Source organism: Nyctibius grandis, chromosome 4, assembly GCF_013368605.1.
Source record: "Nyctibius grandis isolate bNycGra1 chromosome 4, bNycGra1.pri, whole genome shotgun sequence".
Classification (NCBI taxonomy): domain Eukaryota; kingdom Metazoa; phylum Chordata; class Aves; order Nyctibiiformes; family Nyctibiidae; genus Nyctibius; species Nyctibius grandis.
In genome coordinates this window covers 29,304,223-29,327,956 of record NC_090661.1, presented here as the reverse complement: position 1 = coordinate 29,327,956, position 23,734 = coordinate 29,304,223, and the positions used below count along the sequence as shown (strand labels likewise).

General features: G+C 39.7%; 1 protein-coding gene across 1 annotated transcript in view; it reads right to left on the bottom strand.

The window, feature by feature from the left end:
• The window catches only part of RTF1 (RTF1 homolog, Paf1/RNA polymerase II complex component), a 31,173-nt gene that overhangs the window by 5,377 nt on the left and 2,062 nt on the right, over nucleotides 1-23,734 (bottom strand). Inside the window, exons 2-15 of the mRNA XM_068399389.1 lie at nucleotides 22,844-22,954; nucleotides 13,820-13,967; nucleotides 12,114-12,318; nucleotides 9,850-9,964; nucleotides 8,097-8,208; nucleotides 7,151-7,286; nucleotides 6,358-6,535; nucleotides 5,357-5,439; nucleotides 4,128-4,215; nucleotides 3,931-4,038; nucleotides 3,272-3,349; nucleotides 2,072-2,193; nucleotides 1,636-1,693; nucleotides 985-1,062 (exon numbers count right to left, since the gene is read on the bottom strand). Coding sequence (XP_068255490.1) covers nucleotides 985-1,062; nucleotides 1,636-1,693; nucleotides 2,072-2,193; nucleotides 3,272-3,349; nucleotides 3,931-4,038; nucleotides 4,128-4,215; nucleotides 5,357-5,439; nucleotides 6,358-6,535; nucleotides 7,151-7,286; nucleotides 8,097-8,208; nucleotides 9,850-9,964; nucleotides 12,114-12,318; nucleotides 13,820-13,967; nucleotides 22,844-22,954 — 1,620 coding nt within the window. The remainder of the gene's footprint in view (nucleotides 1-984; nucleotides 1,063-1,635; nucleotides 1,694-2,071; nucleotides 2,194-3,271; nucleotides 3,350-3,930; nucleotides 4,039-4,127; nucleotides 4,216-5,356; nucleotides 5,440-6,357; nucleotides 6,536-7,150; nucleotides 7,287-8,096; nucleotides 8,209-9,849; nucleotides 9,965-12,113; nucleotides 12,319-13,819; nucleotides 13,968-22,843; nucleotides 22,955-23,734) is intronic.

The window sequence follows — 23,734 nt, the reverse complement described above, 5'->3', positions numbered from 1 at the left end:
CTCAGAGACAATCGAAATCATCCTGATTCCTGTGTAATTCATCTGACAGTAACAAACTAAAAGTTATGCTTCCGAAAGTCTTTCTTTTAAGAAAATGAGAAATACATTTCCTGTTGATATGGTTTGCTCCTATGATGAGTTTTAACACTATTGATAGTTGTATTTGCTTTCAGCTTACAGTGCTGGCTGAAACATTCTACTAGAGAGAAGAAATCTTTAGAAGACTATTTTCTTTACATAATAGTTGTCTACCATAATAAACCTACTCAGTTATGATTCCTTTCTAATAAAGAATTATTTCAGAAATAATTATTTAATTCCAGCTCTGCAATAAAATTCCTTTCCTATTCCCTTGTCAGTTTGTGGAGACTGATGAGAGCCAACCTGAGCAGTTGTTTTTAAGTACTGATACCAGAACCATGTACTATTCCAGAACAGGCCTCAACAAAGTCAGATGGCTTAGAAGCAGGAGCTGATCACCTTGCTACTCATCATTTATATAGCTAGGGACTGCAGTAGCAGGTTTTGCCACAGTATCATGGGGGAAGCTTGTGATAAACTACTTTATCCAGCACAGGCACAAAATGTCTGGTCTCCTCCCTCCTTTCACAGATCTTTCAGGAAAGTTTCAACTAATTAGAAGCGAAACTCACACCTAAAGCAAACTGTCTTCCCAGAGCTAACTGAATCTGAGTAATTCTACATAGAAGAACTCACTACAGAAGTCTAAACCACAGTCGCTTCTCCATGTACATACCCACATCACTTACACCCTTCACATTTGCATTAAAGAAAATTATTGCTTTTTCCCTCTTTTGGGATAGCGAGACCACGATCTCACTCAACTATATCTCACCCTAGCATGTAGAGCATTAACAGCACATGAGAATGAATACAAACAACATTTTTCTTCCTACTCTCTGCATTACATTGGTTTCTGTTTCTCTGCAAATTGTCTCAATCGAACTTAAGTATTACACTCACATTAGACACTATTGTGGGCTTGCACTGCCGCCTAGTAAAGGGGTCCATTTGTTGGTTTTTCATGCTATGACTTTCAGCCTGAAGAAGAAAAAAGCACATGGTTTTGCAGAGTTAGCTACTTGCACCTTTGTAAATCCTCCCACAGCACCTAGTCCACACAAGCACTCATCAGCTACATATAATATCAAGATCAGAGGAAAACCAGCAACAGCATTACAAATTAGACAGATTTTGACACACCCATAGTCCTATGCTTCACAGGGCAAAACCATCCTTACTGAATATAACACAGAAAACAGGTGCACAACTCTCAGGACAGTTAAGGCTTAGCCATTTGTTAACAAGCTTAACGTTTCCTTAATAGAAGTGTCACTGCAGAGAATTGAATATTTCCTTTACTATTTTACTCTCCAAAGTCTCCTTTCTGACTTCTTTCCCATACAAAATGCACTGTCACTATTACAGTCAGTAATCTGCTGATAACTTGAGCTGATCAAAAGGATAAGCAATGTGCTTTAAAATCATGTCATTTGCCTACATGAAAGATTTTTATAGATAACTAAAAAAATCTAATAACCTCACTATGCAATTATCCCCCTTTGCATCATTTCACCTCTACTGGTACAGAAGTATTAGTTCAGCACTATTTACCACAAGAGCCTTCTCAGACTCAACGATATTCCACTCTCTGTTTCTCTGGTTGATGTAACTGCAGGAAGGAAAAAAAGGAGGGTGGGGGAAAGAAAAAGAAAGTGACTGTCATTTATCAATCCCTATACAACAAAATGCCTGACAGCATTCTTACAGCTTCATCCTGATCACAAATTACTCTTATTGCAACACAACTGCTACCTGTGGTATGTGGAAGAGAGTTTACGTTTGACAGTTTTAACTGAATTACAGACACAAGGAAGTGAAGACAGGCAAACACCAATAGAACATTCATGATACACATTTCATCAATATATTGTACACGAAAGAAGAGACAAAATCTCACAGTTAATTCACTACTGCATTAGGTTCTCTTCTCTATATATTTTGATTGATACTTATTTAAGAAAGAAAATTCCCAATATCTGCTTCTTACCTGATTGCAGAAATGTTTTTTGTTCGTTGACGATCCAGGGCCTCTGCTCTCTCTTCAAGTTCATTAAGCTGATCTTGAATCTGTTTGGCCTTGTCTTGGTCCCCCAAGTCCTCAGCCATTGCCTTCAACCAAACAGTAACTCATCAGGCACTACTCTCTACCACAGAGCCAGTCAGAGAATCAAGGAATAGACCGATGAATCAGCCAGCTAACCCTATTCCAGTTGCAAATGTTCTACCCCACATGGCAAGAATACAACAAAGAGCTAAACTCTCCTTACAGCTCAAGGCAAAACAGGACAGCTTACTCTGAAGAACTCTGAAAACCTCTGAAATCCCTTAAACTAAGGAAGGCATAGGAACACTAGTCCCAGCACGAGGAGGGCAAATCAGTTAGATGATTTAAGCTACAGGCTTGATTAAAATTTAATATCACTATTTACCAGCTTAGGAAAAGAACTATTATTTCTGCAACTGGCAGCTGCCACTTATTTCAGGAAGTTGCAGAGTCCCCTACCACACCACCAGACCAATGACAGTAGCCTATTATGCCACCTGGTGACAACAAAAAGCAATTGCACTCTTCTGCAATGGAAAATTAACAATTTACATATTTGTGCATAGTAAAATGATGACCAAACAATACAGTTAAGCCAAAGAATGTAGAATTAAAGATTAATACAAACTCTTTGTTTTTACTGTATATGAAGACACAAATATCTTGAAAAAGGACTGCACAAATAAAACCAAACAAAACGTGTTATGTCTATCTTCAGAGATACTTAAGACCGCTCCTTTACTTGACTTAGCGGCTTTGGCTTCTCAGCACTGTTAGGTTTATTCATTCCAGGAGGTCTACATGTAAAACAGTTCAGTGGCAAGTAAATCTTTCAGCAACATATTCTGAGGGGGAGGTGGGGTGGGGGAGAAAAAAGAAAAAGAGTTTCTAAAGCAGAACAGCTTAAGACTTTGCTGTTTAAAGGACACAAAAAGAGACAGCTATAATTGTTGGCAATTGCCCTTAGCAATAGCTTTAACTGGGTTCTAAGTGTTCTGAACCCAGCAATGAACCTCGAGATCCACCTTTCAGCTGCATAGTTAAAGTTGAGCTTACTGCTGACTACTGCCAAAATCCAGATGAGCTCCAGTTCTTCAAAATCAAAGACTGTATTAAGCTTGCATGCATCATCTCATCTCTCACCTTCTCCTTCAACAGCTGAGTTTTCTTCATAGCATAATTTGGAGGTGCTTTTCTGAACCTTTCCTTCTCTTTCACGATCTGTAAGATGCAGAAGAAACAGCAAGAATATGTAAATATGAAATGTCTATTTCAATACTTGGAGACTAGAAGCAACAGATCAGTATCACCTAGGAAACGTACTTACTGCCACAGAATTTTACTCATGCTCTTTCTCTGATGCATTTTTTAATTTATGACTTGGTAATAAGTTACAACTCCATTCCCCTCACGACCTACAAAAATCTAATGCTAATTGCATTTCGTCAGTATTAAGCAAGCATTAAACTGAAGAAACTGTGATAAATGCATCTATCATGATCCTGTTAGCTTTTCAGAACTTGAGAACTAAGTTGCCATGCTCAGTGTAGGAGTTCAGAGCTCTGCAACACAAGTTCCAGAGGAGGTAACAGGGCACAAAGGATGAAGTGGGAGTGAGCATCAAACAATAGCTGGATCACCAAGATACTCTATCCAATCACGCAACTTCATTTTGAGCCTTTTTTCTTCTTCTTAGGAAGCAAATACCATGATCGTTTTCCTTTGTAACAGCTAGTGCTCTACTCAATGAGTTCTTGTCACCTTTAAGCACTGCCACAGCCTCCCTACAACACATTGTTTACCTCCTCAATGTCCTGGTCATTAAACTTGTAGTTGAGGGCTTCTTTGATGGACACTTCCTTCTTGTTTATCTCATCTAGTGTGGGCAGCTGCATCCCAGCAGAGAACATCTAAACACAAGAGACAAAAAGGTTACTTTCCACTTAAAGTATCCTTGGCAGAAGGTTGCTAAGAAGAAACTTAAGTCTGGCAAACTTACCGCTTCCTTCCACTTCATAAACTCACTTTCAGTAAATTCCTGATTCGAGACAAACTCCAAACGAAACACGCGCGAATCACTGCCATGCCTGCAACAAGAAAGCATAACAACATCCCTCTCTGATGGTACAGAGTTGTGATCTTGGATCTATAGGTGTAAACTGGTTCAAGAAGCCCAAAACCAGACACTTAAGGCTACTCTTGTGGCTCACGTGCTATCTATTCCTAACTTCAGTCAGGTCAGCCACAGTTCAGCAGCCTCTACCAGCTATTAGTTTTAACACAGAGGAATACTAGACAGCAAGTCTGCAGGAAACAGCTGCTCAGTTGTCACAGTAAAACCGTCAGGAGCAAACAGAAACAGACCTCTCTCACACCTAAACCTTACATACCCTGTTTGGTGACCCATGGCATGATCTTTGGAAACACAAAGCCCCTTCATGTTTGGACCAGTGGAAGTAACCCTTAAGCAGTACTGAATTATACAATGCCATAGGGGGAGCCAACCCCTATCTACTTTTTAATTAGTTGGACAATCAAAGCCAGAAATCCCTAAACATTTTCTGCGAAACACTACCTTTGGCACTACCAGCTAAACTACTATACTGCTACTAACCAATACTAAAATTAGTTGCCATGGTGTAAATTTCACTCAAAGCATGGAGCTCTCTCCTGAGGTAGCCTAAGAAGTTATTGAATGTCAATGGATTTAGAGGAGACTTTTTTTACTCCACATTCGCACCCACGTGCGTTCTCCAGACGCCTTCCTGTTTCTCCCAAATGGTTAATGTCTCCTTGTCCTGTCTCACCAGAAAGTTTTGTATTAACCTTCACCTCATGATCCTTGTAAGGATCAACTAAGAAATCCAATCCAGCTTCTTCCCTCCAAAGCACCATTCCATGTTGTAACACGTATGCCTTTAAATGATACATATTTCTAACATCTCTGTATAACAACAGTGGAGAAAAGATATAAGAGAGTATTGCGAAGCTCAAGGCGGATATATTAACAATTATGGGTTACTAATGCAAATTAGTTGCTCAGATGTCAACACAATCACAAGCCCCTGCATGAGTTTTTTTTATAATTTCCATTATGCCTTAGCAGCAAGCGGCACGGCAAGATCCAGTATGCCTTTTAGTTCTCATCTCCAAACCACACACAGAACCTTATTTGCTATGAAAAGGACACTGATTAATGAACTGATAAGGATTATTTTGGTATCTTACCGCAACTGTAGTCCTTTATTTGTCCGGGTACCACCAAGCTGGTAAACCTTTGCAGTCTCTACCACACCAGTTATTTCAGCAACCTGTATCACAGAGTAAAATATGTAAGAGAAAGGATGCAAGAAGGGTTTTTCTTTTGGTGTTCCTGGAATACATCTGGCATATTCAAGCCTTTTCACTAGAGATCAGAAACCTTAATCTAACAATTCTAACTAGATCAAGGAAAGCAAGAGTCTTCAGTGTACGCTATCAGGTACTGAATTAGTTGATCATGCATCACCTTTCGAGTTGACAAATTATACCATCTGAATGCTTGATGTTGGTTTTCTATCTTCCCAGTTCCACCTTCCTGACCAAATGATGTACACATTCCTACTTTTTCTATTTCCTTTTCAATTAACACTGGTTTGGGTTAACATATGTCCCAAATCAAATACACCAGTACTGCTCACGTACTAAACACAGCCCCTCTAGGAACCTTATAATGCAATTTTAGAGGATATTATTGCACCCTATGATTGTGCAGTTACAGCAATGAAGCAGAAAAACAAAACTATTCTCAGTCACCTTCTCTTCTGAGGCACACTGATGTAATAGAAACACTTTGTAAAAAAGAGAACCAAGACCACACAATAACTTGGGAACATTCCCAGAAATAAGGAGTGAATGTTACTCATCCTTACTCGGTCAAAGCAGAGTCCGGAACTCTAGTTTGCAATACAAATGATGAGACAAGACAGCATGAAACCAAGGCTGGAAGAACAGGCTTTGTTAGTGCTCCCTCTCTCTCACTAAATATCTCTTCACCAAGCTGGTCCCATAGATTTATTTATTTTTAAACCAGTCTCCTCCACTTCTCTGGCAGCAGTTACGTTTTCTGGTTATAAGCAATCTCTTTATGTTAATCACTCAAACAATCACACGTACTTGAGAATTGCTAAGCTGCAAATATTATATTACAGCACTATAAAAAGAACTAAATCCCTTGGAACTAAACTCACCCGATAAACAGGCTTGCTATTGTGATTTCCAATGCCAATACGGACAAAGCAGCCAGTGACTGTCTTGGCAAAGAAGGGCATATGACACCAGCGTTCCAGCTTGTGTCGCGATAACCGTACTCGGTTAAGTTCTTCAGGCAAGGACACCGGCTGGGACTTAGGAGGAATTTCTTCTTTCCTGATTTGGAAAAGGTGAGAAGGAATAAAGAAAAAAAAGTAGAGACATAATCACCAAAAAAGGGGTCCTGAGCAAGGTGCAGCATGAGTGCTAAGTATTTAAATTACTAGTAAAAGGAATGATTCATCACGCACTAGTTGACTGTAGGTATGTGAATTTAGCATTCATGAGAGAGGCTTAATGCAAAGTCCCAGACTTGCTACCCACTGCCCCTGCTACCACAAAGCAGAAAGACTCACACACCAAGGCAGTTTATAGGCCAATGCTTTAAGATAAGCCAGCACGTATCTCTGCTCTGCTAATATGCCTGGGTTCTGCAGCTGCTGAACTGTAGGACTAAACAAAGCTGTAAACAGCAGTGTCAACGGGGCTAAAGGTAACAGCAGGGAACTGAAGTTGCAAACCCATCCAAGGTAAATCAGTCTCATGCACCATGATATAGAAGCCAAGGACTCAAATCTGAGCAATGCAAGTGTGCTCAGAGACAAAACCACTTTATAGACACGCTGAACCGCCCTCAAAAAAGCCTCTAAAACAGTATGTGCCTACATAAAGTGGATCTCTGTTTTTGAACACATACTTACAAGTAATCATAGTCCAGTGTTTACTACTTACTCTTCCTCTTCATCAGAGGATGAGGATCTGGATGAGCGATCACTTTTCTCACTAGACTTATCATCTTCCTCCTCCTCTTCATCATCAGAGTATACTTCACTAGTTTTTAATGGCTGTTTTTTTGCAAGCAATTCAGCTGCGGGAAGGAGTAGAAAGAACAAAGAAAAGTAAGATGTTTATTTTTTATGAAAGCTTCCTTTCAGAGTTGAAACTTTATTGCTTTTTTAAAAAGAGGCAGATAGCTGTTAATTTTACACTGGATGCAAGTGCCACATGTTCAAATCCACTAGTAAGCTAAGCACTCCACTGTATATATTCAAAGAGAGAAATCAAAGTATTTAAAAGCATCTTAAATCTCAGTTGTACTTATCTTTAGTCTCCCAACTCGACTACATGTAGCAATACAAGATGGGCATAACAACTGGATATACAAGATAAAACTATTATGATGAGATAACTCACTGTTATTTTGCAAGGGAAAAAAAAAAAAAATCTCATGTTTGGAGAAGAGTACAATAAAACCCAGCAGAGTAACAAAAAGGGTTGCCTCAGAAGTCTGTGGCAAGACAAACAAGATGATACGCCAGTGCAGAAACAAGCAAATGTAGACAAGGTAGCACAAGTACAATAAATACGGTTTGGATGGTTCAGAGAGTAAACAACAGAATCTAAGTGACCAATTCAAATACGTAAATTAAACATTACTAAGTGCCATTCAATGGACTCCGATTGAAGTTTGCTTTGCTTTCAGACCATTCCGGGGAGGGGTGGGGGGAGGAATACAGCATCAGTGGTGCCAAACAATACCCTAGCTAGTCATGTTGGGCAAAAGACCACTCACTCCAAGGTGTAGGATTGTTGCATTAATTAGAAACAGGAATTTGCATTTTCAAAAAGCTGTAATAATGCCTCAAAAAATTGTAGCAATAGCAACATGCTTTCATACCTGTTCTGTTCTTCCTTTTCTCTCTTTCTGCTTTTAGCTCCTCCATTGCCTGAGATTTCTTGTCTAGCTTCTCATCCCGCTTTGATCGCCGTTCTTTGTTATGTGACATGACCTAAAAACATGCACAGAAAGTCCCTCAACACCAAGTGCAATCCATAAATTGAAATGCATTAAAACAAAGATTGCTTGCACACTTTGAAAACTTTTCAAATAGAAACTACTAACAAACTCCATTTTGAAATCAGTTTCTCATGTTCATTTTTACAGAGGCTAGGGAGAGGAAAATCAATCTGAAGCATATTTCTTGTTTCTGCTTCGTATAAAAACTAATTAACATATTTACCCTTCAACATTTCTGCCACCAAGTTTTAGTCTCAAAACTCCTTCTTAAGGTTAAAAAAGGACTAAAGAAATACAATGGAAGTAATTCTGCAACTAACAAGTAATGAGGAAAAATGTTATTAATATTCTTCTCATTTGCTTCTGCTCTGCAAGGCCAAAACAAGGCACTTGTTCTCATTCAGCAGCAAAGAGAAAAGTTTTGTTAAAAAACACTTAAAGGAGAAATAAAGTTGTGTGTAGGGCCTGCAATATGGATCAAAATTTTAAATGTTGTAAGTCTACTAATATTTTCCATTTCTAACAGGTCTACCTGGAATACCAGGTAGCACAGAAAGCAGCTTCTATAATAAGCATAAGAGAGAGTCATTTGAAGTGTCAAAGTAATTTCTGGAAGGCACTGTAAAAGAACTCTGCATAAGATCCTTTTATATATACATACATGTATATGAGTCTACACATTATATGTTATATATATGGACTATATAAGTATATACACACACGTACATACGTGGAGTTGAGAGGATTAAGGAGATGAGATTCACTCCACTTAACATGCCTAAGAGAAAACTCACCTCACCTAATTTAAGTGTTAAACATCTATTTCACTAGAAAATAACATGGAGCCAGCTGCCACCTGGAGATGCCCTCCTCCACTGCACAAAGACAGAAATGACAACATGTGCAAATAATCAACTAGTTCCTAGATGGCTAAAGGTAGGCAAGATGAATCCCATCCCATTCTGGGAGCCTATCTGCCCAGACTCTATAAATAGTTAAGGACAGGGTCTTCACCATTTGAAACCACAGCCCATTCAGCCATTTGAAACTACAGTTCAGTTACAGAGGCCTCACCCCAAAAACTAGTATTATCCTCCTTCTACTGGAGATGGAAAAACTATAGAACTACTTGTGTTTCTTCTAGCATTCAAGCTTTTCTTTCACATCCCTACCAGCAGAAACTAAGCATTCTTTCCATTGTATGTGCATGCAAAATAATCAAGACAACAGCTGAGCAGTTTCTGGCCTGCTCTCTCCAACTTTGACCTGCAAGAAAGACTGTATATGTTATGTTTCAGACTGAATGAAAGAAGTTTGGCTAAAGGAACTGCAAAAGGTTGCTCTCCTGTTCTCATATGGGAAGACTATCACAGCAACTCTAGATATAGCTGCAACTTTGCATTTTTCATTAAAAGGAGTTATCAGTGCACCCCTCAGCAGGCCAAAGATGTTTATTTATTTAAATTCACTGGAAAGGCTAAAGATAGCTTGAGCATATAAATGAACTAAATTCTGTCCTGCTTACCACACTGTTTGACATTAAGGGAAAACATTAGGGGCAGAGAAAGGCAGCAACCTATCTCCTATTGCCAAGGGAACAGGGTTTGTTACTAAGCACGGTTTCATTTCCTACCTGGGATTCCTGGATCTGTGTGAGTTTTTTCTTTTCCTGCTCTTCCTCTTGCTTTTTCTTTTTCTCTTTCTTTTCTTTCTTTTTTGCTGTTTTTAGTTTCTTCTTGATTTCAAATCTAGTAGCAGATATTGAAATAAAAAGAATGTATGAAAGAATGCTCTCTCCCTGAGTGAGCCAAGTACCACTCAGATGCTATCTCAGCTTAACTTGTTAGTAGGCTGAAAAAACACTTCCACTGCTTGCCCCAGATGGATAACCCTCTAATGCTATCCTGTCTCCCATTCCCATCCCCTCCCTTCCCCAAGAAAAAAAAGGTGAAGAAAAGCTGAGCATAGAAAAGTGCAGGCTTACAGACGGCTAACCTAAAGGGCTGAGGAGACCACGTAGTAATGGCTACTCCCCAGAAATCTGTCCTTACTCCCATCTTCATCTTTGCCAGTGTAGTGACCATTGCATGCTGCCTCCCAACTGTAAAAAAACCTGACCATTTCATATTATTTGAATCTCAACAGATAAAAACTTCGTTGTTTAAAGCCACTATCATGTAACTTCTTCATGCTTAAACTCCACCCTTCTACTGGCACTAGTCTGTACAAGAACAACTGCAAAGAAGTCACAGTGAGTCCTCCTTCAGTAGCTACATTCCAATCAGACTCAAGGCAGTTTCTGAAGTCCAATTTAGGCACTTCCATTTCTATCTTCACTAAATATGTCATCCTGAAATCTTATTTTCAGCCACTGTATTCAGAAGAGTAGTGATTTCGCTGGAACTGTCCTGTGACTGAGATTCCACTGCACCATGGACTGGTCATTACTTTAGTGAAGTATGCATATGGACAAACACAAGAAAAAAAATTACTTAACTTCCAATAACTGAAATTCAGAATGTGTTATCCACATACATATTACACAGTCCACTCTTCTTCAGACCTTTACACCTGGATTTTGTAGACAAGAAACTGAAGTGCCAGATGAGCTCATTGCCCTTTATGCCTTTAACATGAAGCATAACACACAGGGCACAGGCATTGTATCACATGCAATGTCTGCTGTAATCCCAATGAACTCACAGCACAACGTACATACAAAGAGCTAAACAGCACTTTGAAAGATTCAACTTACCATAAAGTTAAATAACTACCCTCCATCACCACCCCCTTAGTTCTAGCTGCCAATCCCTTTACATAGAACAGGACAAACTCATTTAAGATCAAATCAGTAACTCAAGCTTAGATTGTTTAGCTTGTTCTTATCAAGTATCCTCCAGTGTTCATTCTAAAAGACAGACATTCAGTTACCATGGAACAGTGAATGAAATTTTAAAAATATGGTGTCCTTCTACCTAATCTAAATCCAATCTTTCATTCATTTTGATCCCTTTGAGTAGAGTAGCAAACTAGAGAAGACACTGAAAGTAGTATTAAAACCACAGACAGACAGGCAGTGCTCAAACTATGGCTTGGACAAACGGACAGTGTGACAGTAGCTTGTATTGACATGAGTTACTCAACAGATGTCAGTCCTCTAGAGAAATTTCTCAGCAAGTGAAAAAAGAGAGGAGTCACTGAAGAGGGAAGAAACTGGAGAAAACTTGCCCCACACATGCTAAATCTTTTCTGTCAGACGTAGGAGAAGAAAAATACCTTTACTACAAGAAAGCTCCCTGACTGGACAGTGTTACAGTAACAAACAAACAAAACCACAACATCTAAGGTAGAAATCCACAAATGATCCCTTGAAAATGACATATCCAACACCACTCCTCATTATTTCAATCTCTCTCTCTCCTGTTAGGGCCCCAACCAGCTTCACACCCATACAGAGGCAACCCTAACACTGCTCTGTGCTTCACCGTTGTTTTCTGAAAAATTCCAGAAGTTCATATACACCTCACACTTTGTTGGTCTTTTTTAACATATCAGCGTGTGACAGCTAATACAAAAAGACAGAAGAGAAAGCAGTCCTTCTCACTGTCTGGCATCTAGCATGTGAAGCCGTAACATGGCTACAACGGTAGCCGACAGAACCATGCATATTCAACAGCTGAAAAACTTTCAGAAACTGACTTTCACAAGAACATGCAGAATTCCTGCTGTGTGCTTCTCCACTAGCTACAAGGATAGTTTACGCAAAAAATCTACAATGAAGCTTACTTCACTTTATAGTGCTGAATGCTTGGACACCAAACGTGAGAGCACAGTCAGCATTCTCTCCATATAGCCTGTATGAATTTGCTACAAAATATCGACAGACATAAAATTCACCTTCTCTTTAGCACTTCTCTCTTCTCTATCCGGTTAAACAGCTCCTGCTCTCTCTCCTTTTCTGTCATTTGTTCCAGTCGAGCTCGGTCTTCTTCATCTCCCATCAGATCTTCTCCATAGCCGTCATGGAATTCCTCATCTTCAGATGAAGAATCTGAATCTGAGCTAGATGAGGAGCTGTTGCTTTCTGAGTCAGAGACTTCTCCTAAAACAAAAATGTAAGGCAGTGAGATTCACCTGGGGCAAAGTCCAACCACTTCATTGTAGCACATTAGCAAAGGACATCAAGAATGAATTTTACACTCCTCTTCCACTATACTAAAAGCGTACGTATCACGAAAACTAAACCCAGGAGGAAATACTTCATTACCGTAAAATATGCATGCTAAAAAATGATAAAATTAGTGGTACTACATGTGAACACAAATTGGTTCTACGTAAAAATTCTTAGTAGAACCAGCAAATTTTAGGAGGCCTTTTGGTTAGTGTGTTAGGGTCTTAAGGTTAGATTTCTATGCCTATATGCTTATGTCCCTGAGAAGTTGCTTGTACGTCCATAACTGTACAGTGTAGGTGTGTGCGCACCTCAAATGCCACTATTAACCACCACCAATATCCTCATTATAGCAACCTGAAGAACCAAAAGTCATCATTTAAAGATTGCAACACTGTGAATTGTTACATTACAACATAAAGTTGAAACACACTCCCCTCAGGACTGGCAAGGCAGTGATGCTAGCTCTATTACAAGCCCTCCTAGTTACACACGGGCTTAGTGAACAGCTGACTCCCCAATAATATTGGGTATCCACCTTTAAACTGGATCCGAGTCCATGTGCTTCGATTATCTCACCTAAACAACTACATTACACCAAATTACAAAAGCAGACATTAGGATTCTTTCTTCCACTTTCATTCTGGTCTCAGTATTTCTGGAAACTTCCAGCTTTGCAAGCTTTCACTGTGAAAAACCTTGATTTATGTGCACTGATACACACAGGTTCAGTCACTTCATGCTTCATCGATCTCCACTGTGCTTAACATACTTAAAACTGTAGGCTGCTTCATAATCTTTCTTAACTTTTGTTTTTTCAGTATCAACTGAAATCACAAGTAACCACCTGCAAATCTTCATAGGCATGATGAAAACAGGAAAGAACACAGGAAGTTTGCCTAGCATTGGAACAGATTCAATATTCACGTAAAAAAAATCTGACAGATATAGTTTCTTCTTCCATGTCACTTTAAATGTGCAAGAATTCCAATTCAGAGCAAATGCATGCACAATAAGCTCCTATTTGCATCATGCAACACTATACATCTCTCCCTTTGTCATCACAAGGCGTTTGGGAAGGGAAAATACATCAATGGGAATACAAGAAAATGCTACCCACACTACAGATGGGACACGCTAGATGAAAAGAATTTTCCAGGGGAAAGTCAAGTAATTAAACATGTCATACATTCTTCAGTTGAAACAGTATTTAGAGTTGCATTGGTAATGGAGTGCTCACAGCAATGCTATACTGAATTATATGCACTTCAAGCCATGGCAAGTTTAAGAGTCATCCAGACTACCAGTAACACAAAGGAATCTCTTTGAAGGTAGTCTTTACCATAATCATTTAACATTACTCTTTGGTGTGCACAAAGGGGTAACTGCACTTGGCATTACACTGTAAGCAGACGCACATGTGTTATCTTACCCTCTTCAGGTGCTGAGCTCTCAGCTGAGCTGTCTTTATCTGAGCTGCCTGAAGAGGCAGCTTTGTTCATCTGCTTCTTCATGGCTCCTTTCTTCTCTGCCTTCCCTGCTTTTCCCTTTTTTTTGTTTTTAGAACCTCCAACAGTCCACTGCAAGGGAAGAACCAAGAAAGGGATCATGAGACATGAATATCACTCTTTTCTCCCTCCCCCAAAACACTCGAGTAAAAATGACTGAGAAACAGTCCAATACCTGACAGCAACAAATCAATCATACAAGGCAGAAAAAAAAGAAAAAAAAAAAGCAGCCAATAGGAAACTTATCAAATTAAAACATTTTACAAGGTTTTTGGGTTTGGGGGGGTGGGGTGTTGTGTGGTTGGTTTGGTTTTTTTCTTTAAAAAAAAAAAAAAAAATCAGTTATCAGTGCAAGCCAACAGTTGGTAGGACACTCCATTTAAAAACAACAAAGACTTCAGAGTTTGCAATATCCACCAGGAGAAAAGACGTACTGAAAACATTTTCCTAAGAAAATAATTTTAAACAACTGTCCAACTGCATTTGTTAAGATTACCTTCAGTTTACTACTACTCAACAGAAGCAGCAACAGATGTGTTTCCAAAACTAGTTTATTCAAGAGCAGATTTTAGATTTCATGAAGGCACACTAGTTACACGACAGTCTTTCCAAAATCTGTTTTACCAGGAGTATGCAGCACCTGTATTTTTATGCAACAAACCAATAGCACACTCGCTCACAGACAGTAGTGCCACCGCCTGCATCTACGTACACAAGTCAGAATCAAATCAGAATCACAGAAGTCAGGAAAAAAAGAAAAAAATCAAATGTCAATTCTTAACTTTAATTTTCTCTTAACATCATATCTTCAATTAACTTAGACTGCACGTTCCAAGTACAGGACTTATACCACCACATACACATAGGTAACAACTTTAAATCCCAAATCCCAGGAGAAGAGCTAGTGTTTACCTTACAGTGTGACTTCTTATTAGAATTTTTGCATTGTCCCAGCTACCTGGGGTAAAGCCACAGAACAGAACCGATAAGGACTGCCTGTGTATTATTTTAAGGCTTTACAATATTTTGTACTTCACCACGTCTCCTCGACATTCTCCAGGCGCAAGACCTTCAGGGATAAGACAGTTTCTTTCTAAATAAAAATATATATATTTATACTGTCATCCTCTTCATACCTGTATATTACTCTCATCTTTCATGCATATCACCATCTGTTCAAGCACACAGCCTACTAAAAAAATATATTCCTAACTCAAATGAGAAAACAGTCCTTTGCATAACTGAGATCTTGCACTCAAAACTACTCTAGCTGAAGAAAAAAAAAAATCTTTAGATTTTACTTCAAGTGCACACAAACTTCCAGCTTCTCACCCACCTGCCCCTTCCTGGGGCATGAATCAAGTCCATCCCTGCAGGCAGTAATCATTCCATCTAATCTGATGACTTTTTCTGCCTGATTAGGCACCATCTTCAGAGAACCCTGGTGTTCAAATACTCTGAATGAAATTCAGTCAAGTAGTTAGCATCTCCTACCTGATCCACTAATATCTTTAAAATTTCCTAGGTTTTGATTACTCTCACACCCAGCCTTGTACCTTCCATATTACCACCTGCTTCATCATCTTAATTAAGCATCAGCCATGCATTCAAAAGTATCTGTCAAAGGCCAGGCAGAAGTTTTCTTTTCTGAGGTAAAGGTACAGCTACCTAGTAGTGAGCCTCTGATTGCAATCCGTGCCCTACACAGTTAGCCCAGTCTGTTATGGTCCATAGGATAGGTGAGAAACTGCACAGAAAGCATCTGACTTTATATCAGCCTGAGCGTGCACTCAAGACTTTATTGGCTTCCTCATTAAAGTTTTACTTGTTCAGTGTTACAATACTGCTGCCTAATAATATTCCTGGTTAACTATGCTCATGTAAATCAGTTAAGAACAAGCTTCTACTCTGCCTGAATCTGCTCAACCTCAACATTAATGAACCATCTCCTAGGTATTACAGAAAAGTGCATTTTTGCTATTTGTTCAAGAGCTCACTACTGCCAGCATACCAGTGAAAACAGAACGGTGAGAAAGTGAAACTGAGCATTTAGCAGGGAGAAGCAAAGCCCTCTGAACCAGGGATGCAGAGGTGCCTCCTTCCCAGAGCTCTGCCACTTCCTTTCAGTGTTCTAACACAGCATTATACCTTGTATCAGCATGCTGCATAGCAAGAAAGAAGCACAGAGAAAGCCATAGCATATACCAGAGTTATATCAAGACCTTGAGAGGTCATGCTGAGATGAAAGAAGATCAGATAAAAACAGCTGGACTTCAGCTGTTAATAAAATGTTCAATAGTTGTAGATAGATGCGTTACAGATCACTGTTCTCAGCTTTTGACTCACAAGCAGAATTGTGGAAAGAACCAGGGTTCAGGAAGATGGGACTGAAGAGAAAGCTGTGTCACAACCTCTTGATCAAAAAAAAAAAAAAAGCAATAAAAAAAATCTGCCCTAATCTAGGAAATTTTGCTTTGGTTTCTATTTGACCCTGGAGATTACACTTCATCTCACTTTTGTTTATGCAAGTGACCTCTACATCTTTTAAGTCACATTAACTGGTTGTCACCTCCCAGTTTCCATGCTGTCACAAAGCCAAATTCTTCCTCATCCAACTCGGGTACTTCAGGGGTTATTCAGCTACCCCAATCTCTCATGAATGCCTGGTCATTCCTACTACCACTACAGGACAAACAAGGGTTCAAGCAAGCCTTAAGGACAAATAAATCATCAAAACCAGGACGTAGTTAGTGCAAGGCTCTTTTAGGCCCACAGATTGCTCTGCAGGCTCAGGGACTATCAGCTGTCATTTGGACACTGAATGACCACTCCGTATTGTTCAGAGAGAGACTAGCCAACAACAAGTTTCTTCTTACAGCAGAGGAAGACATAACAGAGACCAGCAGGTCAGGGGTGGGGGGCAAAGCCAATACTGGAAAGCCATGAGCTGCACAGCAACCTGAAGCCCAAACCAGAGTTTTCAACCCCTTCCTCACACTCTAGCACAGCAGCGGAGATCAGAAAGGCAACAACATGTTTGCATGTGACATCAAGTGAAAATGCACACACAGTTATAGTCAGAAGCATTTGTTTGCTCTGTTTCACTTACCTCCATGCACCTCATACAGCCAACAATAACCATATTTTCCAAAATCTGTCCTATACTGCAGCTTCTCCAGGTTCCCTCTTCCATGTTCAAGTCAGGCAGAGCCAGTCAACACTTCTCACACGCTTTCCATGACTAACACCTCCTCTAAACAGCCCCTCTATTCACTGCTGCCTCCTCCGCCACCATCTGGAAGCCTCCGTGGTTCCAGACACAGAAAGTTAATAAACCCATGCAGATGTGTGCTGCGACAGCTTTCTGCTTATTGTTTAATACTATCAAACAACAGAGCTTTACGGTTCATTCAGAGGAAGTAGCCAGAAGAGCATTTCAATTTTCCCTCTTGCTTCAAAGGTTCACAGTGCTAATAGCTTGCATATTTCCCCCAAGAAGTTCAAGCTAAGCCACAGTACCCAGAATGGACTGCCAATAACAAAAAAGAAAAACCCACCAAACACATTAGAAAACAGCCAGATTTAGAAGTCAGCTTCTACAAAAGCAACTACACAAAATGGTTCAAGAAAATCATTTATAGCTCAGCAAACCTGGAACATATTTCCACTAGGGAGATGAAATGAGACCGAGGAGAAAAAAAAAAGTAAAAAGTGAGCTCAGAGTGCAGAATGCAGTAGAATTGTCTTACCCCTGCTGCTCAGATAATCCTTGTTTTCTTCTGTTCACACAGTATCTAAATGCATTATCCACTGCAAGATTTTATTTTGCAAACAGGTATTCTCCTTGCCTTTTTTTTTTTCTTCATCAAAACAGAGATGCAACCAAAGTTACCAGCCTGTCCTTGCCATATCTTTCCCTCCTGGATATGGCTTCCATAAGCAAAAGGCAAATTACAAGCCACACCACCAAAGCAAAACAGGTCCCTCACCAATGTGTTCCTTTCCTAGGCCACAGCCAAGGCACATAACAGTAGCCCAGCTTACAAATTTTCATCCATTCTTCTCCATTCACACAGGGAAAACAAAAGGCAGTCCTCCAGGCAAGTCAAACTGCAGTTTCGGCCTGTCTGAAGACAACAGCAGGCAGCACAGATATGAAGATAAGGCAGCATTTACTGTCTTCAGGGTTTCTCAAAGCTGGGATAATTCTGGAGACAGCATTCCAAGAGCTAAAACGAGAAAGATGCTCTCTACCACTACTGTTAAAATTAAATATTAAATAAAAAGCCCTTGTTACTTTTCTTGCCTTTCAGGGCCTGCACCAGTCATTCAGATGCCCAAAACACCTTAACAATGACAACAGCCCAGCAATTAGAAAACTTAAAGGACCATTTTAGACACAAAGAGTAGACTCAAGGTGTCAACATCAAAATGGAAAGGATATAAGCAAATAATGGAAACACCTTCTGAAGCCACAGACAAGGCTTTGCCAGGAACTGGCTGAAAGAATGCTTCATGGGCCAAAATATCACCAGATACCTGATCCACCCTCATTGTCTGAGTACTGCTCAAAGGAGCTCACAGAAAGGTAACTATGAAAAAAAAAAAAATCAACCTATAGCAGGTTCAAATTCAGTTTAAGCTGCAAGTTAACATTTGCTCTAGAAGTATTTTGAGGGGTCCATGTGTTGAGAAATGGCAAGAACTGGTGAGTGACAACATTGAGATGGTAGATACCAAATGCCAATGAAGAAACACTCTCCATAATCAAAACAAACTTAGGGATGCTACTGGCTGTGAAAACCTGCAACACTTTATTTCGGAAGCCTGGGCCAAACAGCTGAAGAACGGCAACAGCCACAAAACACTTTGTCAACGAGTGCCTTGCATGGCTGTAGCATCACCAGCCAACAAGCATCATCTGGACCAACAACGGCTTAATGACTTCTCTAGATGTTAGGCAGTGCCTTATGACTGGATTGTTCTCAGCAAAAACTGCTTCCTGGGTACAAAGGAAAAGTTCATTCAGTGAAAAAAAAAAAAAATTAAAATCACATATTCAATTCCAATACCTCCATGAGTCTATTTCTGGAGCAACCTGCTCTACTTCAGAGCTCCTGCAGACTCTCATACCACATAAACCAAATCCCCAGAAGTTATCTGCATGCTAGTTTGCAATTTAAAGAAGCTACTGGCAGACCAAATTTTATACCTATTTTGTCCACAGCTGGTTCACATTACTTCTCTGGACATGCTAGCCTCCATACAATTAGCCTGCGCTATTCAGATTTGCATTTGCACTTTATTTGGGGTGGGGGAAGTAACAGCACCTCCCTTCCTTAAGGAAAGCTTTACTATTGCACCCATTAACAGCTGAAGGAAACTGTCTCCAAGAAAAGTCAATGTTACAAAGTGCACAGCCTATAAGGCTGTGTACAAGATTAAAGCACAGCCCGTTTCAAATTTCCTAAGCTTGAAAAAAAATGTATGGCAAAGGCCTCACAGGACTGGAGAACCCGCTCATTCTTAAGCAGTATTATGAAATAAAAGCACACAGGGAAGGAAGACATTTAGCAGCATAATCTCTACAAATTCACAAAAGACACCCCCAAAACAGAAGGAACACATGCAGTTTTCTGCTAACCTGTGGTTTACTAGAGTGCTCTAACTTGAACTGCAGTAAGTAGATCCAAATTTCCAAGCCCTTTCCTCATAATAGGGGCATAAAGCCTCCCAGGCCGACTGTTATTCGAAACTGATTTCCTCGCTGGCTGCATGACCACTGCTCACCTCCTCCTCTGTCCCATAGCTCTTGACAAGATCTTCAGCTATGCCATTTCTTACTGAATCGTCACACTTTCAAATAAAGTCGTGAACAGATATTCTTCACTAAACTCCCGACTAGTACCAACCGTTCATGGTATAACTTTTCTTGTCCTGGAAGTATCTTCTGCTATCACCCTACAGCTGTTAAAAGGCACAACCAAACCCCTCACAACATTAGAATGAGTATAGAAGGATGCACAGACTTACACCAGCATTGCTAACAACAAACCTTTCAAGAGAAACAAACAGGAGCTCCTACAGCATTGGGGCTTTCTGTCTAATCTACACTGATGTTTGTGAAGTTGTTGCAGAAGTCATTCAGGCTTCACCACACAACAGAAAGAATTCTCTTACTGTAAACAATGATTCCAGGATAAAAGGAAGAGCAAGAACCCAGAATTAACCTACTGCAACTGAGGAACACCATCCACACAATGTCTTCAATAAGCAACTAGGGTACCTTGTGTACACATATACCTCTAGCACAGTAGCCCCAGTAGTAACTTGGCTAACACCAAACTGGTTATGTGCAGCAGGCTAACAACAGTTTGGGATGGTGAGCTCTTGAGTAGTCACGGCCACACATTGCTCCACAGACAAATGAACTGTCTGCCTCCACATCTGCGTCTGGCTTAGTATATCTCTTTGCGAAGGAAGTACTTCTTATTGCAAAGCCCTGCAGTCATTGCTATTTATCAGTTCTCTGAACAACAGTTCACAGTCAATTCAGTCATGCACATTCCACAGACCCACCAGAAGACGGTTCAGAGCATCCCTCCTATTTAATTTCCTGCAACTCACCTTCAGTCCCTTGGCTACATAATTTGATTCAGAGCACAGAGGTCCTTAAAGTGTTACAGAATCCAGCACCTGCACTACAAACACCTGATGTGGCTAAGAGCTTTCACAGAAGCGCATTCTCACCAAGACACACAAAATGTAACATTATAGATATACTGAAATCCCTTGGGCTGTTTTATAGATGGGGCTTGATTTGTACATGCTGTTATTCTGTAATTCCAAAATGAACTCTCTCTCCCCTACGTCCCACAAACTTTCCTCCCTTTAGAAAATGCAGAACACAGCATTAGCCTCTGAAGCAGAGATTTAGGCTCCTTTCCTGTACACGCAACACAGCGACAATCCTGGCACGTTTAGTGCTTGCCAGAAACCACAAAGGATGTGCACGCTAGAAAACCTGCGTGGAAGCAAATGGGTATGATCAAGCACATTTGCCCAGGGTAACAATTTCCACGCTTTTGCCTCAAGGTCCTCATCTTGCAGGAAGTCCAGTAAGACAATTGCAACTCTTAGACCCCCTCTCCGAGCTCCCAAGGTTGAGTAAGCTTGAAACCAACCACAAGAACACCGATTAAAACTGAAGTTTTTCAGCAGGAGTAGTGTAGTGAAGCCTAGGGATGCACACAACTGAGTGACTGGCAGAAGCAGAACTGTCATAACCCAGCTGTGACAAGCAGCAGTTCAGAATGCATATTTCAGGCACAGGAACAGAAGCAAGTGTCCTAATTACCTCTTCTCTAAATCTTTTCCTCTTGCTGCATGGAGGTCAGAAAGAATGGAGTATCAGTTAGAAATGATACACAGATTAGAAAGAGTATCAAATGCACATGGTGCAACAGAGATACTACTGCATCTGCAAGGTCTTTGCAAACTTGTGAAGAGATACATTGTCATATTCTACATATAATGGAAAGGTAGACCTTACTTGCACTTACACAAGCTAAAAAAATAATTTGAATAATATTATTTATTCTGTCAGTTTTCAGAGATAAATACAGAACAGTAAGACTTTATCATTGACTTGCTCTCCACACCTAAGTCTACTTTTCCAGACAAGCTGATCTCCGTGTAGCTTAGAATAAATAAGCTGTGTGCTAGCAGATCTGAACACACACAGTGACAGACTGAGTGGTCACCCAATACAAACCTAATATCTAGTCCATTCATAATTTTCTGTCTCCTTATGTCTTAAGCATATATTAGATGCAACAGTCCTTTTTTTTTTTTTTTTTTTTCAGAAAAGGATTGACTGAAACAGAATTTCAAGCATATTATTTCAAAAATGCCTCAGAAAGAAAGCTAAACCACACGTTCTTTACACTTACTGGAAGAACTCTCCTACATTATCAAATGCTTAATAGTTAATAGTTTATCACTGGCCTACCCTATTGGTCCTCAAGTTGTCACAATGAATAATCCTTCCCGTAGTTTCAGAAAAAAAAAATCTACCCCAAACAGCTCCCTGTTAAATTTTTAAGAATGGATGGAATAAATGACCTCACTACATTGTGCAGAAAGCTCGCAAAAGACATTTGTACATGTTCAAGAAAGCAGTTTTATTCAAATACTTGTACGACCTGTTTGTCAGTTCCTCTGTTTTAATGTCTACTTCAATTTTCATTTATAGATGAAAGCAGAGACTTTTAATAAGCTCTAGAATGTAGTACCAAGAACAAATAATAAAAACAGATCTAGCAGATAAGTATTGCTTATACAAAAAATTGACAAAACCCTAGAACAAAGTAATTCTAAACTCTTCCATGTCTCACTTTCTTCAAAAATTCCAATAAAAACACACTCTGTTGCATGCTCAAATGACCAGACAAGCTAGCTCACAGTAGAGTTCTTGGGGAATCAATGTAGTTAAATACAACAGGTTTACCACCTGTGAAATAGTACCAAGCACCTTGACCCTTTTCCTCTCTGAGGAAGGAAGCTGAAAACCTCTCCCCCTTGAGAGTCCAGCTTTAGCAGCTTCACTGCTACTTCAACCACAAGCATTACACAGGAAAAACACTAGTTTTAAGCAGGCAGATCACCAGACCATTCACAGACCATATGAACATGGGATTAAACAGGCAGTCATTCAGACTATTTTGTATACAGTTACAATTCAAAGCTTATTAATTACAAGAAAAAAAAAAGTATTCCTGAGTACACATCCTCTGGGCTTAACGGGTGTCCATCAGTTCCACTGATGGCCAGTCCCACTTTATGAAGTCAGTAGGCTAAATAAACTATATGATAAATACACTTTCACTGCTTAGGTACAATCAGACAAATAACCCATAGTAAGTTCACCCATAACATGACAAACTCACCTCATCATCACTGTCTGACGTCTCAGAGTCTGAAGATGCTGTAGGTTTGCTCACAGGTGGCTCCTTTTCTTCAGAGTCACTGCGTTTCCGTTTGGCCAATGACAAGAGCTCCTGGTGTGAAAAACCACACATTTATTTTAAAATGTTGTAATTAGTTTTACCAATCCAGTCAGTGCATATGCACCTTCTCTGCGATATCTGAGCACATCCTAGTAAAACGATTATCCCCACTGACTAAAGAACAAAGTCTACTTATGTTTCATAAATATATATATACACACACACACACAATTTTAATACAACTGGATGCTACAAAAGGATTTTGAGGATAACAAGCTATAAGAAGTAAATACCACTACCATTACTTTCTTGGTATAAACGTTCTAAAACAAATTACTTTCAGAGTCACGTACAGGCCTGTTTTATTTGGTTTGGGTAATAATTCAAAAACACTCTAACCATGTTGTGTAGCATTAACCCAAAAAGCCAAATGCCACTACAGAGCAACTCCTTCTTCCAAACAAGAGAGATGTCTGCAATTATACACTTTAAAAGGGAAATCCTTTAGGCATCATCACAATATCATGGCTGATAATATTTAGCCAGCTGTTCAATTCCTTTTCACTGTCCCTACATACCACAGAATGCACTTAAAGCTTTGCATAGACACACAGCAGGCATCAAGCTCAAAGTCTGTGAAACTTAAGTAGAGCAGTTCTCCTCCAAAGGAAGCACTTTCAAAGGCAACACACACTAGCACAAAAAACTAAATGGCTCTCAAATAATCTCATCATCTGCTGTTCATAGCTTGTTCAGATGACAGAGGCAGTAGTATAAAACAAGCATTTCTGAATTATGTCTGCATTAATGTCTTTGTAATCCATGACACAT